The sequence below is a fragment of the Porites lutea genome, chromosome 12 (assembly GCF_958299795.1).
Source record: "Porites lutea chromosome 12, jaPorLute2.1, whole genome shotgun sequence".
Lineage (NCBI taxonomy): Eukaryota > Metazoa > Cnidaria > Anthozoa > Scleractinia > Poritidae > Porites > Porites lutea.
Genome location: NC_133212.1, coordinates 23185601 through 23201938, shown reverse-complemented (window position 1 = coordinate 23201938; position 16338 = coordinate 23185601). Strand labels below are relative to the sequence as shown.

Sequence of the window (16338 nt, the reverse complement as noted above, 5' to 3'; positions counted from 1 at the left end):
GTGGATAGGCAATGATTTGCTCAAAATTCGCAAATGAACAGGGCTGAACTTATTTTAAAAATTGCATATTGGTCCGCCATTACTCTTGCCGCCATCTTGAAAACAAGATCTGCCAGACGTCTCTCCCGTCTTCTCCTTCCATCCTTCCTTTGCGCGCACATTTTCATCAAAAGAGAGACGTCTGGGTACGAGGCAATAGCTGTGCCTCGTTACCTGCCGGAAGGAAGGGCAATCTGTGTGTAATTTACATTAGTACCAATAGTACTGCTAAGCAGTATATCTTCACTGCACTGCTCTGATCGTACTTGTGGCAGGTAAGTGTCGAAAACTGCGTCGATTTATTTTGTCTTCAAACTTCTTACCGGCTTCGAGTGGTGACCTCCAGAGAGCTAGGAGGGTTTCAGTTTAATTACGTATGTCCTTAGTCTGAATTTCCAAACCTGTCGTTTCGCCCATTGACGAGAAAGCCATGTCGCTGTCGGTGTTTTTACTATTGTATTTGCGCTTTTCTCTGTCGCTGTCGCAGTTTCCACCCAACTTTCTGTTGTTTATCGCCATTTCTGCTGTCCTATTTCGCTGTTTCAAGGGCACGTCGCTTGTCGGACAACATCATCGGCCTCAAAGCTCCGCTAGGGAACCAAAGCGTATACATGAAAGAAACCGAACCTAAGCTTGGTAAAGTTTGAAACATTCATTCACAAAAATTCGTCGACAGCATCACGGGTTAATAACCTGACTTAACGGTTTGAAAATTTGGTTCTTGCGAACACAACTCTTATAGTTTGCCCAGTCTGTAGTCTGCCAGAAATGCAAATTACGGCTGTTGTTCGATCGGTTGCGCAAACACAGCGAGCGGTACAGTTGGTATAATTTTATTTAAGTGTACTTGGGTGAAATTCGTAAAACTGATCGACCATATTAGTATTTTTCGTCATCGAACAAGGATAATCAGGCTACGACTGCTGAGGTCTTCCCTGGTAATCAAGCTTTGTCTAATGAGCTGTAAAATATCGTTGGTTTCTTTCTCTTTTTAATTTGTTAAGATTTTTGACCTCTGTTATTGTTAGAACTGAACTTTGGCTAAAGTAAAAGGTCGTAACGCATTGGTGGCTGGTTCATTTGGGCCGCCTCAAATGTAACCATGCTGGGATTTAGTTGCATAATTTCTTTTCCTTCATGTAATTTTCCAGCACGCGCAATTTCGCAATCACTACCTTGATTATAGCCATCGAGTAACTTACAACTTCAGGAACATCATTATTCATGGGCACAAGGTATATTGTTTGGCTTAATTTTTACACGTTTACGTTAGGAGTAGATTTATTTTGGAGACAAACGAGAATTTCCTTTCTGGGCAATTTATATGGCTATTATCTAAATCTAAATCTAAATCTAAATATCGTTATGTCGGCAAAATCGTTTGGGACATCACGCCAACTCTAAGATAATAATAAATAAAACTATACTAGAATATACAAAACTATTAAAAACTATCAAAAAACTATTAAAAACTATTAAAAACTACTGATAAAAATAAAACTAAATCAGTTTGCTTTTAAAAATACAGAGGGATTGGCTGGAAACAGTTTCTTCTGGAAGTTTGTTCCATTCAGTTATTGTCCTGGGAAAAAAAGAAAATCTAAAAATATCTTTATGTCCTTTCGGTACAATAAATTTAAAATCATGGCTTCCCCAGGTTCTCCTTTCTTTGCTTGTTATCAAATAATCCCCCACTCCCCATCTAGGAGGCCGTGGCACATCTTGTATACAGTGGAGAGCCTTGCGTGTCTTCTCATTGTTTCAAGTGTGTCCCACTGTAGGTCTTGCAGCATTTCCGTCACGCTCGTTGTTCGATCGTAATTTCCAGTGACAAAGCGGGCTGCTTTCCGCTGTACTCTTTCTAGAGCGGCTTTATCGTTCTGGTAATGTGGGTCCCATGCGCTACAGGCATACTGGAGTTTTGGCCTCACAAGTGTCATATACACGGTTTCTTTCACTGACTTTGGACAATTCCACAGGTTTCGCTTGATAAGTCCCAAGACCTTATTTGCCCTAGAATAAGATGTGATTGTTTCAATGTGTGGTGACCACCTCATTTTGTTATCGAGCACTACCCCCAGATAAGGGTGAGATTCCACTTCTTCTAGGATTTGTCCACAGAATACGTATTCCCGCTTTGGTGGATCTCTCCTGGTTGTAAAACACATGATCTTGCACTTTGAAGGATTAAATTCCATCTTCCACTTTTGTTGCCAATCTTCTAATCTATACAAGTCCTCTTGGAGATCGGCTGTGTCTTCATCACAACAAATTGTCCCATATAACAATGCATCATCAGCAAAATGTCTAACAGTAGAGTTAAGACTATCAGGTAAATCATTTATATACATTAAGAACAGTAGCGGTCCCAAGACTGTTCCTTGGGGAACACCAGATGTCGTAATTACAGGGGCAGATGATGCCCCCTCAATTACCACTGATTGGGTACGCTGTGTTAGAAACGATTCAAACCAGTTATGTAGTGGGCCACGAATTCCGTAATAATCAAGTTTCTTCAAGAGTCGGCGATGGGGAACTTTGTCGAATGCTTTTGAAAAATCAAGGATTGCGGCGTGAATTGTTTTGTTAGACTGGATAGCACTTGCTATGTCATGAATGGTACATATGAGCTGTGTTTCTGTTGATCGTTTCGCTCTAAAGCCATGTTGACAATCAGTGAGCACTCCATATCGTGAAAGATGCTTCATAACATGGCTGTGTACAATATGCTCAAGTACCTTTGATGCAATGCAGGTAAGTGACACGGGCCTATAATTTGAAGGATCCGATTTCTTTCCTTTCTTGTGAATAGCGCATACGTTGGCATGTTTCCATTGGATAGGCACAGTTCCGGTATCAATACAATCTTGATATATATCAGTAAGAACCTTTGATATTTCATGGGCATTCTCCTTTAAAAACCAGGGTGGAATTCCATCCGGGCCATACGCTTTGTCTACCTTCAACTCGCTAAGTTGCTTTTCAACTCCACAGGTTGTGATGTTTATTGTTCCAATAGTCGGAATAGGGCTTTCGCCAGGGTCTGGGATATTCTCTGATTCTTCGTTGTTGAAAACACTGGAGAACTGACTATTTAGCACTTCGGCTTTAGCTCTCGGTTCGGTAAACACTTCATTTCTAACTTTGAGGTCTTGGGTATCTGTACCCTCTTTTCCTAGTTTTTTGATGTTTGACCAAAAAGCCTTCGGGTTTTGTTTTATAGAATCACCGAGAAAGTCAGAAAGATAATTGTTCCTGGACTCATTCAAGTTCTTGTGTAATTGTTTCCTGACTAGTTTAAATTCATTCCAATCAGATTGCCTTTCAGATTTCTTCGCCCTGTTGTATAGCCTTTGCTTGTCACGGTTTTCGACGCCATCTTGACGAGTGTGAGCAACAACAGTGTTTGAGGGGGGCGTAAGTGGGGTATCAATACCGCAAAACCGGACAGAAATACACGTAAATACCGCACAGAATAACATAAGAAAACCGCATTAAAATTACCCGGAAATTTCTTTATACCGCAAACCGCTTGCTTTTATAAAACCGCAATACCGCAACTTAAAATAAAAATCACCGCAAAACCGCAAAAACGTGGGGGGGGGGGGGGAGGATGAGTCTCCCCTCCTTTTTTTTTTTTCTTCGTGAATTTTTCTCCCGCGCTGTACTATCTGAACGCCTGCAACAGGCTAATACGGGCCCTGAACGGGCCATAGAAAATGTCCGTATTAGCCGGGTCATGTTATTCAAGTCAAAATATACCTTTTATTAGAACAAAATACTACAGAAATAAAAGACGACATTAGTATGGTCAAATTAATTAAGATCTCTAATCTTCTCAAAGCCGTCATTACGCGGAAAAATCCACAGAAACACTCTAAAATCGCTCAGCTATACACGACTTAAAACAAAACTGTTCTCTGCGTAACTCTTTTGATGCCAAAATAGTCTGAAATTGACGTCTGCAAATCATCCTCTCCGGTGTAATGAAGCACTTGGAACATCGTCACGATGTCACCCAAGGGAATTTTTTTACCTTCAGAATTTAAAGTGTCCGTACTAGCAAGGTTTACGTTCTATGAGAATTTGTTAGTAGGGCAAGTGTCCGGTGTCCGCGTTAATGGGTGTCCGTATTTAAGCGGGTTGAATTAGAGAAAATGTAAGGACTTTCTCACAGGAAAAAATAACGGATTCCAATTTTTGGATATTTTAGGGTATTTAAAGAATACGCATAAAAATCCCAAATTTGGCAAAGTGAGACAAGTCCCAACCAGGGAATTTCCAACCAAGTTCCCTGATTGGGACTTGTCTCACTCTTCCAAATTTAGGATTTTTGTGGGTATTCTTTAAATACCCTAAAATATCCAAAAATGGGAATCCGCTATTTTTTCCTGTGTCTCCCCAGGGACAAAGAAAACTGTCTGTAATAACGAGGTATCCGTATTAAGCGGGTGTCCGAAAAACGGGTTCAACTTTACCATTTCTGACAGAAAAAATACTCCTTTCGTATATCTTCTATTATGAAAAATGGTTGCCCTTTCACAGTGTTTAGTTTAGAACTTTGCATCTCTTTTAACTTCCGTAAATGAAATGTCTTAAAATATGAATAAATCACAAAATCTCGACTTATTCATTCACAGCGATGAAATGCATCAGTTATCCCTTTTGATGGAACGGAATGACAGATTTCCCCCTACTCTTTCATATACTTCAACAAGTGAAATTGCCCACCCTTTCCTATCCCTGAGGCCTGAAAAAAGGTACCCCTTTCGCGCGGAGCCTCCCCATATAGGCCATTATAGGGAGTACCTGTGCGGGGGTTGGCTGAAGCTGTTGCTGAAAATCTTGCCATTGCTTAACCCTTTAAACCCTAAGAGTGATCAGAATCAAATTTCTCCTTGTAATATCAATGCTTTGTAAAACAGAGTGGTCATGAAAATAACGAGTCACATGACTGCCTAAAAGAGCATTTAGCATCTAATTCTGATAAGCTCTGTCCTCAAAGGAGTCGTCAGGTCTATAAAATAAAAAATGGCTTGTAGACCAAGGCATACAATCTCTCTTATTTTTGCAGTAACTTTTTTTTCGCGGGATTTAAATTTTGCGACTATTTGGCGATGACGAAAATGAATTCCGGCGAAGTTATTATCAATAAAGTGCGAATTATCCCCCTTAGGACAAATCCAGCCGGAACTTTTGTCCTTTTTTAACACCTCGTGAAGCTGTCTAATGCAAATCTCCTGAAAATCATAAGATGTAACAGTTTCTTTACATTTATTTACGTGAAGTTGGGTAAATATATTTTCACTAGACTGATGTTTTTCATCATTTCGTCATTTGAGGTCCAAAATGCGGTAGGACAAATCGAACTGGTCTGAAACAGGGTAGGATTGGGTCTAAGAAAGCATCAGTAGCCCCCAGCCCCCCCTCCCCCGAATTACCCCCTTTACAGGCCTAAGGGCATTGCTGGTGGCCATTGGGTCGCGTTGTCTGAGGGAGGGGTGGGGTCAAAGACACTGCCGTCCTCTTAAACACTCAACCTCGTTCCCAGAGTCTCTCTTGGAAGATGAGCGATCCTAGGAACGAGGCCATAGATATTTTTATAAAAATGCAAAAGAAGATTGCGAAAGTCAATATATTGTTGTTACGTTATCATTACAGAAGTCACACTCAAAAACATGGACAGCGAAGTCAAGTACACCGATAGGTTTCTGAAACTGAACAGAGACTCGTCCGTGGAAGAATCGAAACTTGCTTATGATGAAATGGCCCCAAGCTGGGAGAAGGTATATAAATGCCGCCATAAATGATTTAGTGTTCCGTGGTTTCGGGAGGTCAAAAAAGGAAAGTAGAAAGGAGATACTGTCAGCTTATTTAAAAAGTCGACCTGCCCCTTAAATTTGAAGGAGAATCAGAATTCGACCCTTGCAGTGGTCAGTTCGCTTGGCTTTGTGACTTTCCTGGATCGATTTAGGTTTATGGGAAACTGCCCTCCTACCCCTCCCATAACTCAACGTTGACATTTGGGTCTCACTTCGCCAAAATGTTGGGTTAGGGGAGGGGTAAGTGGGCAGTTTCTCAGAAACTTAAAGTGATCCACTTTCCCTTAACAGAACCTTGGGCTGGCTCGCTTTCAATACCGAGCTACGTAGCTGGGGTCATGCTTGTTTTCTCATAAAATTGTCGTTGTGTTTATATGAGAAGTCGGCCGGTCGGCTCTTTTTCTGAGATCTCTCTTTGAGCAACCGAGATCAGGCTCGGTGAGTGAGCCAGCCTGCCTTTTCATATAAACACAGCGACAATGTTAATAGTTATAAGGACACAAGGCATGAGCCGAGGCAGCTCAGTAAAGCGGGCTAGCGCGGCTAACCTCTCTGGCTCGCCTCATATAAAACAGGCCCTAAGCCTCATCCAATAAATCTTAGCTATATAGTTTCTCGCTTCTATTTTACTCTTAAAATGAAACAAACTTTCAATAATTTACTGAAATATTTTAAAAAGCCTACGTTTTTCTTTTTTCGTAGATAAGCGAAAATGTGGGTTACAAAGGTCACATTCTTTGCGTGGAGGCGTTTGATCGCGCTGTGAGCTCCAACGATGTTTATCCTAACCCCCCAAAAGACATAAAAATCCTTGACGCCGGAGCAGGCACAGGAGGAATTGGCGAGATGTTGAAAGCTCGAGGATACACTAATCTCGACGCACTGGATATTTCCCAGGAAATGTTAAATTTAGCGGCCGGTAAACATCTGTACAAGAAACTGATCTGTGCTCCGTTGTCCGACACGCATATGAAGGAGATAGAAACTGCTGAATATGACGTGGTGTTGTGTGCAGGCGTCATAGTGTATGGGCAAGTGAAGCCTGGGGCGATTGAGCAATGTGCGCGCTTCGTAAAACCCGGTATGTGATTTTCTTTTCTTGTGAGTATAGTGAGGAGTGAATGGTTTTGTGTTGTAGTTTAAGTGTGCGCGCCTTTAGCCTGTTCCAGATAGTACAGCGCGGCGTACAGATGGTGGGGAGCGAGTGAAGTCGTAGGCGGGAGAAACATGGGGAGAAAACGAGGGAAGATCGAGGGAAGACTTCTTTTTTCCCTCTCCAGTCTCCCCTCGTTTTTTATTACCTTGGTCAATTTTTCTCCCGCGCTTTACAATCTGGAAGTCTGGAACAGGCTAGCGCTTCCTAAACAGGTTTTTGTTTAGGTTGGCACTCCACGTGCACAGAACTCTATCCACACACTCGAAAATTGAAGGGTATTACTTGAGCTCATCATCATAATCATGGTGTTTGGGGCGCGAAATACAAAACAAATATTCGTGCATGGAAAAATACACACCAAGCTACCCTAAGAAATATTCATACAATGGGGTAAAAAAATTCATACAAGGGAAATGTTAACGAAAAAACGTCATGCGACTCGAAAATTCCCCGCTCCCTTCCATAACTTTTTTAATGGTCCGTTCCTTCCTTAGTAATAAGTTATTGTAAACGTTGGTGCATTCTCTCTTGAATGTCTTAGTATTTTCTTGTGTTTTTTTGTAGGTGGTCTGTTTATTTTCTCCATTCGTTGCGATTCCTATGACCCCGTAGAGTACGGCTATAGTGCCACATGCGAGAAATTAGAAAAATCAGGGAAATGGAAGCTGATACTGAAAGAAAAACGTGAGCTTCATTCAACACCCAACGAGGAACGATATCGTTATTGTTATCTTATCACGTATCAAGTTCTTCAGTAAAAAGTACATCGTAGTTGATAACTAAAACGAAACTATTTCGCTTCCATGACTGAGAGGTTCAACCCCCCCCCCTCCCTCTCTAATATTCACGAATATTGTCAATATAGGTTCGTTGCATTAATAAAAGATTGAAAGAACTCACTCGTTTGTTTTTTATAACTTTTGCTCTTTAAGGCTTTATTGACCATATTTTTCATATTTGACCTCTTTTTTTGACTTTTTTCCCCACTGCGGAACCTTGTCCCAGGCTAGTCTTGTGAAAGGGGCGTCAATTCCCGGAGGGTTCTTGCTCGACCTGACAAGTTTGAGCTTAGCTATTAGAGAGTTTTAACTAAAAATTTAAGCAAAGTGAATTAATGTGCTGTTTCAAAATTCCTCGCGTTTATTCAGGCCCGTAGTAGGCATAAAATGACTGGGGGGGGGGGAGGCTGAGCGAGTAGCCCACATTAAATCCGCCCCCCCCCCCCCCCGCCCTTCGGTCCCTCGGTTAAAGCATACTTCTTGGTACATGTCAGATCACTACATTTGTCTACAATACCTTTTGTTCTTAACTCTAATTCTCCGTTTGCCGTTGACTTTCTTGACGAAACAGAGAACTTGTTTGGGATATCGTTCGCGGAAAATTTGGCAAACAATTGCTTTCGGTTTTCTTCCTCCCCAACGAAGTCAGTGGCTACGTCGACAAGGGTCAGAGCATCTGTTCTGTCCTTGTGAACAGGCAACATCATGAGGTAGTTCAGGTGGGATTGTCATTGGTGCATTTCGATCCATTTTGCTTCTGACTATTTTGATGCTTAATAAGCAGATATTTTAAGGCTGTTGGTTTTTTTTGGCAGAGCAAAAATACGATTTCGTTCATTTACACGATTGCAAATTGCACAGAAGAACAACAGTACATAATCTTACTATGATCGACAATACTTTGAAACTTTAACTTCCCTCGACAGCTGTCCATTTTAGTAAAAAAATTCCACTTTTGTAGCAGAATTCAATAAAAGTCTGAAAATTTCTGAGGGGGCTCGAGCCCCCCCCTGCTACGGGCCTGTTATTCCATGTCCTTCAATTATATTTTTCAGTCAAATGTCGGTGACTTTTTCTGGAATAGAATTTTAAAGGACTGTATAAGTTAAAAAAAAAGTTAGAAAATCGTTCTCTTGCGTTCTGACGTCCTTTAGAAAACGTGAAATCGGCCAATCTTCACGATGTGATCGTGAACGACGGCAAAGACACTAGGCTTTTGTACATTATGCTTTTGCTTCCGCACTAAAATGCTCCACCTTAATGCTCCATTTTTCCCACTAAAATGCTTGGTCTCCCCCAAAAAGTCACCAAAATGCTCCGATAATGCTCATTATACAAACGGTTTTTTAAATTAATTTCAAAGTTTACACTTACAAAAACGTGCAAGTGTTGCAAGTAACAACGACAACGTGTACAAGTTCATAAATACAGCCAAAAAAACAGCTGTATTAGGTTTTTTGTGAATTTTGAGTTTTAGTCTTCATTTTCTTTTAAAACGCAGGAGCTCGTGGGGCATGGGCTCCTGAAAAAAATGAATTTCTATTTTATTTTCTCGGAAAAATTAATTTTCCGGGGAAAATGCCACTGAAATGCTCGAATAATGCACAATGCTTTTGCCTCACTAAAATGCTCGAAAAAATGCTAGCATAATGTACAAAAGCCTAAAAGACACGTCCAAAAAGGATTGATGTACGTGCGAAGTTATTGTTTTGACAAGTTACACCTATCGCGTTGTAATATTTTGAATGAATAATACGTTATGATAACACATCAGCTCGTAGCTTTCTTTAAGTCCTCACCCTTTTCCTGTCAGAGAACTAGCTCCAACAGATTCTTGATACTTGAACGACTTTTCTCCAAGTTTGGCAAAGAAATTGATGAGGTTTATCCCTGATAATTTCACACCATTCCACGAAAAGAATATAGCAAACAAATTTGTTTATGAGTTTGCCTTGATCCCCCGGGGCCTTGATATTGCCCTAGTAATGTAGCCATCTACTTTTTATGCACAATTTTTTTTGTTTCGCATTAGCGATATCTCGCGTTACTTTACCTTTTGATATTTGCCAACCAGTGGCTTTTTCGTTCATGAAACGAGTTCTTTTGTTTCGGTCGTACCAAGAGAAATTGAAGACATTCCTTATTCAACAGTTTTAGTGTTCCAGTCCTGTGGGCGTGGGCGTGGGAGAGGGGGTGGGGTCGGCGAAGTACGTCATGTATGATGGGCATTTGTGAAAATGGTGAATCTGTCTTTACACTGAACAAAGGTGAGTTTGCTCTATTCATTTCATTGTCATAATTCAAGTTGAAGTCTGCCTTTATTTAGTTAGAAGGGCAAAGCTGCTGGGTGTGCTAATTACGAGCGATTTATCATGGAATGAGCACGTTTTTCGTTAACGAAACTGTTAAGACAGAAGCATATATATGCTTCTGGTTAAGATCAATCCTAGTTTATGCACGCCTGTTTTATTTTATGCTCTGCCCAAGTATTTACAGAGTGAGCTGGAGCGGGTCCAAACAAGGGCATTATCAATCATTTTCCCCAGTCTGTCTTATCACGAGGCACTTGATGAAGCTGGTATTCTAACCATTACTTCATATGGCGAGGACATATGTGACAACGTTTTTAACACTGCCCACGCAACAGGGATAACAAACTTAATAACAAGTTATTAACTGAAGCCAATAAGGCTCCATATTCACTAAGAAGTCACAGACGCTTTGCATTTCCAAAGTGGGAGACGGACCGTTTTAAGAACACTTTTATTTTGTCATCGTGCCGAAAGCACAATTAAATGATTCGGTTTTAATGCTTTTATATGTTATATGCATGAATTTTTAATATTTTTAATATTGATATGTTGTAAATTAATCTATTTTTAGCTTAGTTTTATTTGCAAATACGCAATTCAGCCTCTGGCTGCCCATGTATTTATTTTAATAGATTATCCATCTGTCTATCTAACATTGGAAAAGTGCAACGTTTGAAGATTCCGAAATCAAATTGGCCCAAGTTAGTTTATAATATTATCAAGCTATTATCAACCAAACGATAATTAAGTTACTGTGACTTCATTCCATGGTCAGATCGTTCCAAGTCAGATAGATTGTTGCACATTTTTCAGGGTAAAACTCGACGTAAGGTGCACTTTTTTGGCTTCTTGGCTTAAAGAACGAGGTATACGTACACGTCTTTTTTTTCTGCTGGTGGCTGGTTAAAGACTCTTGAAAAGGTCAAAAGGTCAACTATTCTGCAACAATCTGATTATTAAGTGGAACGATCTGACCATGGAATGGCGTCATCACTGTCTTAACTTGGAGATTAGTGGTGAAGAGTTCCGGGGGGTGGGGGGGGGGGGTACTTTAGGAATTTCTGGGTGGGGATGTGCCGCTGGGACCCTGGAACCCTTAACCTATACCAGAGCTAGTTCAGTTGAATTTTGCTACCCTATACTAGAGTAAACTCCCCAAATCCCCCTATCCTAGAGTAGCTGTTTCCCTTGTCCAGATAAAATCTTCAACCAACTGATCAGTTTCCTGAAAAATGATACCCTATTCTAGACCCAAACGCTCTGATTTATATACCCTATCCTAGAGTAAACTGCCTAAAAACCATACCCTTCACAGCGGCACATACCTATATAGCCCGTATATGGCAGTACTCCCCTGGGTGAAGAGTAAACTTGGTTCACTCAGTTTGTAAGCTTTAACCACTAAACTTCAGAGTCATTTTGTGTTCGGCGGTTGTTCTGCGTGTGAACAATGCGATTTTTTATATTTTATTCGTAGTAAGGACAGTAAATTCCTCAATGATAGGAATGCTATTGAACGTTGTGCACGGTCAGGTCCAAAAAAGCAAACAAAAACATATAACAAAGGAGTCTAACAGGTTTTATAACCATTCCCCTTTAATGACTATGTCTGCGTGTAGGTTTCTTTCTCTTGTGTCAGTGTTAGAGAACGAGTTGGAGAATGCATGGGGAGAGTTCGAGGAAGGACTGTGATTCCTCCTCCACATCTGTTTCTTTAGTTCTCCTTTTCTCTTGTGCACTGCTGGCAAAGCTGTGACTCAGAGTGGTCAGCTGTTAGGTACTCAATCTGACTACGAGTGTTCCTTTTATTTCCTTCCTCAGAGAGACCCTGGTAACGAGTTTGCTTGGTACTAAGAATCCTTTATTGTTTTTCAAGACTAAAACTTTAAGACATGAGTGCCGACGGCAAGTATACAGAATGCTGTTTAAATCTGAACATGAACTCATCCATAGAGGAAAGAAGACTTACTTTTGAAGAAATGGCTCCCAACTGGGATAAGGTATACAGTACACTAAATAACCTTATTTCCCCTCTGCCCTCCAGTTTTCACCATTCTCCACTATCTGAACTCCTGGAAGAGGCTGGCCGACCCTCCTTGAAAAATTAACGAGGGGGGCGTAAGGGTTTGCGGTGATGCGGTTTTGCGTTATTTTTGGTGCGGTTTTGCGGTAATTTTTATTTTAACTCGCGGTATTGCGGTTTCAAAACACTAAGCGGTTTGCGGTTATTACAACCTTTAAGTCGCGGTTTTCGGTGAAAAAAAAGTGTCTGCGGTGATAACACTCTAGAACGGTCGGCATCCGGTTGTTTTGCAAGCGCGAGCCAAGTGTTTTGTTTTACAACGCATCAGGGTTCATTATATCAGCTTACAATTTAACTCTGTGGTTTGCAATTACGGCCTTTTCCAGTTAATACTTAATGTGATTAACCGTTTTGGCTAAGGACGCGTCGACTTCGTGAAATTCCATGCCGGATGTTAGCTCGTACAGCCGTACAGCCGTACAGCCTCGTGTTCTCATTGCTTTGATTCAATTCGCGACAATGGCAACTGAGGTCGTCGAGGTCGCAACTGAAAGCGAAGAGGACGTAATAATTAATTGCGTGGCAATCTTCTATGAAGAAGGAAAGGAAGGGGAGAATTTCAGAAGAGCTGTACGTTTTAACAATCGTCTTCTCCACTGAACGTGAACTCTTTACGAGACAAGAAGGTCACAATTCCAGAAGAAACATTTATTCCGCGTTCCACAACTAGCACAGGGTCATCCAAAGTAATCAGTCACCCAATGTAAGACGTACAGGATCAGTGACAGAGTTTTTCAAATTAAAGTCAAGGGAGATAATCGATACTCGTTCAAGTACATGACCAGCATACTTGGCATTTAGTTAGTAGTAAATAGAGTACAACAGTGTAGTACAAGATATCGTTAGCGTTATGATGGTACGTTTAATGCTTACGCACAATGTTATCAGAATATATCACAAGTCTTGCTGACGTCAGCTTTCATATTGTGGCCTACATGTACGCGGTTTCGGTATTCGGGAAAAAATTCTATGCGGTTTGCGGTTTTTTGGCGTATTTCTGTGCGGTTTTGCGGTTTTCAGACCCCCCTTACGCCCCCCTCATTAACCAAACACCTTCCCACAACGGGCCGATTTAACTTTCACAAAGACCTCTGGAACAGTTACTGGGTACATGGCAAAAACATTGGCCAGTAGTTGACTGGCGCATCCTCTGTAATGATCCCGGCAGTCTTTGCACAAGCTATCTTGGTCCAGTTTCCTCCTTTCTAAGGGTGGTAATGGTATTAGTCTTTTTATTCCTTGTTCATTTTTCTTACTGATGTTATACCAGTCACAGTTGTTAGAGGTACTTAATGTTATCATAGGTCACTATTGTTAACTAAGTGCCCCAGTGCCTAATTTGTGCCCTCTTTACAATGATCATAAAAAAAAGTTAGACAATAAGAGGCCCACGGCATTTGTTAGGTTATCCTCTGTTTGTGCAATTTTCTGTAAATCGAAGCTTTGATCTAGAGTACCCTCCTGGTTCCAGAGCCAGTTTGTTCTCAAACTGTCTAGGATCAGGAACCAATCAGTAGGATAAAATAAATTACTCCCAAATTGCGTTTTGCCGAATTCCAAAAGATTATTACAGGAAACCCAGAGTGCAAGAGTGTGTGAATACTGTGCATGTAGCACTTGAATTTCCCTTCACTGATGAAAACCTAAATGATCAATTTTTTTACATGAAATATTAATTGATTTTTTGTGTGCAACCTTTGCTGTGCTGTGCAAATGCTGCCGTATACAGTTTGGGCTCTGACATCTCTGAAATCATAATCATCTGGCTAGGATGCGATTAATTGACCGTATCCCGGAATAAGAATAAGCCAAAATTTTGCCACAGATCCCCTCTACCATTGTTTTTGTACTACTGAGATGCTAATACATCCTTTCTTAAACATGTTGTATCAACCAGATTTAATTTCTAAATTATGCAATAAAACAGATGGCTGCCTCTGCTGGGTGTTATGGCTGAGCACATAAATCAGCCCTTTGCCGTATCTTAAAATTGCCAGGGTTACATTCAGTTTTATTTTAATTCCGTAGGTGTCACCTTCCTTCAATAAGGTTTGAAGCAATTAATGCTAAAACAAGTGATATCTATTATAGGCTACATATTTTGTTGTCATTGCAGATTAGCGAAAATGTGGGTTACAAAGGCCACTTGCTCTGCGTGGAGGCATTTGATCGCGCTGTGAGCTCCACCGATGTTTATCCTAATTCCACAAAAAACATAAAAATTCTTGATGTCGGAGCGGGCACAGGAGGGATTGGCGAGATGTTAAAAGCTCGGGGATACACTAATGTCGACGCACTGGATATTTCCCAGGAAATGTTAAATTTAGCGGCCAGTAAAAATCTGTACAAGAAACTGATCTGTGCTCCGTTGACTGACACGCATATGAAGGAGATAGAAACTGCTGAATATGACGTGGTGTTGTGTGGGGGTGTCATAGCGTATGGACAAACGCCTCCTGGGGCGATTGAGCAATGTGCACGTTTTGTGAAACCTGGTAGGTGCAAAAGGTCTTACAGCTGAACATTTTAAATGTTATAAAACAAGTTTTGTTGTAATCAATCAATCATCATCATCATCATCATGATCATCATCGCGGTGGTTATCGTCAACCCACCATCATCATCTTCATTACCATCATAATGGCTACTCCGAGTCTCCTTCGCAGAGGCCTCTTTGTGTCGTTGGGAGGCTGGCCGTGAGGGAAAAATAATAGCGCGCAGAGGATGGTGGGAACGGGAAGAGAGGAAGCCTTTTCCTGCCACATGTAGCGGCTGCTAGGAAGAGAAGTCACCAGTGGTGCATTTCCCTGACCATAAACAATACTAAATGACATGTCATTGTTTCCTGCAACCAATTACGAGAGACCTTACGAGCAGCTCCTACTTTCCTCTTTCCCACCTTTTCCCTCTTCCCATCGTCCACAACGCACTTACTGTTTATTTCTTTTTTCATTGTTGCTATTTTTTTTGGGAGGGGGGGGGGTGGATACCCAATGGGAGGAGCGAGATGGATACGAATAACTGAAAAAAGGAGATAGATACGAATAACTAAAAAAACACATAAACCATGATGGTCGAATTAAATTGAAATAAACCAGCATGTACGACAGTGCATTTTTAGGATGAGCATTCATATCTTAACATCTCAACCTAACTTTGCTTGCTTTCAGGTGGCCTGTTTATTTTTACCGTTCGTTGTGAAACGTTTGACCCAGAAGGGCACAACTACGGTGCAACGTGCCAAAAATTAGAAGAGTCAAGGAAATGGAAGCTGATACAAAAAGAAAAACGTGAACAACATTCAACTCCAAACGAGGAACGATTCCGATATAGCTATCTTATTACCTATAAAATACTTCAGTGACATGAACGGCAAAAAGGCTGAATCGATCCCACTTGCTTCGTGAGAGAGCTGATCAAAATCCCAAATTTCTTTTAGTAACAAATTTTGAGGAATACGTGTTGTAGTTCAATTTGATTCCTTGCTTCAAATTTTATTTCCTTTGTTTCAAGTCATAATCATTTATTAGCATACCCATCATCAAAGCAAAATATTATTACATTTGGAACAAAGGACAACAAAATAAAAAGAATAAAACTTGAGTATACCACTCATAGACATTTTCCCCCGGGGTTTGTATATCAAAAGTTGGCAAGTCCATAGTTTTAACAATGGTTGTTTATTCAATATTTTATGGCTCAATAATGTTCGTCTTTTTCGATTATTATACTTTGTAAAGTCACTATTTCTTGACAAGAAAAAGATGCGCCATTGTTTACCATAATGTTTTAATAGCAAATAAAATTCTTTTCTCTGACGTCAAGGACTTCATCATATTGTTCTATTTACATGTAAACAATAAATTTTTAATCTTTACCTGATAACTGAATGTTTTTTAAAAAACTGAGGTATTTCACAAATTACATGTAACACTTCACTTACAAAATAACTATTTTATATAAAGAAAAAATATGGAAATCGAACTGCTCAGCAGCTTCCATTTGAGTGATTGAAAGATTGAATTAATGAGTCAGTAAAAATTACCGCTGTACATCTACTAATTCTTATTGAACCTGACCTGTGTAAGTAAAACCACTCAAGGGTTTCAAAATACAGGCTCTGAAACCATCAATGTCACCTCCTTTC

General features: G+C 40.5%; 2 protein-coding genes across 2 annotated transcripts; both read left to right on the top strand.

The window, feature by feature from the left end:
• The first annotated feature begins 215 nt into the window (after positions 1-215).
• Positions 216-7860, top strand: LOC140921465 (methyltransferase-like protein 27). The gene is made up of 4 exons (XM_073371467.1): positions 216-314; positions 5701-5825; positions 6564-6942; positions 7582-7860. Exons 2-4 carry the CDS (start codon positions 5718-5720, stop codon positions 7773-7775), a joined length of 681 nt encoding a protein of 226 aa, XP_073227568.1. The 5' UTR covers positions 216-314; positions 5701-5717; the 3' UTR covers positions 7776-7860.
• A 2166-nt stretch (positions 7861-10026) lies between these two features.
• Positions 10027-16009, top strand: LOC140921467 (methyltransferase-like protein 27). The gene is made up of 4 exons (XM_073371470.1): positions 10027-10063; positions 11930-12108; positions 14308-14686; positions 15362-16009. Exons 2-4 carry the CDS (start codon positions 12001-12003, stop codon positions 15553-15555), a joined length of 681 nt encoding a protein of 226 aa, XP_073227571.1. The 5' UTR covers positions 10027-10063; positions 11930-12000; the 3' UTR covers positions 15556-16009.
• The last annotated feature ends 329 nt before the right edge of the window (positions 16010-16338 follow it).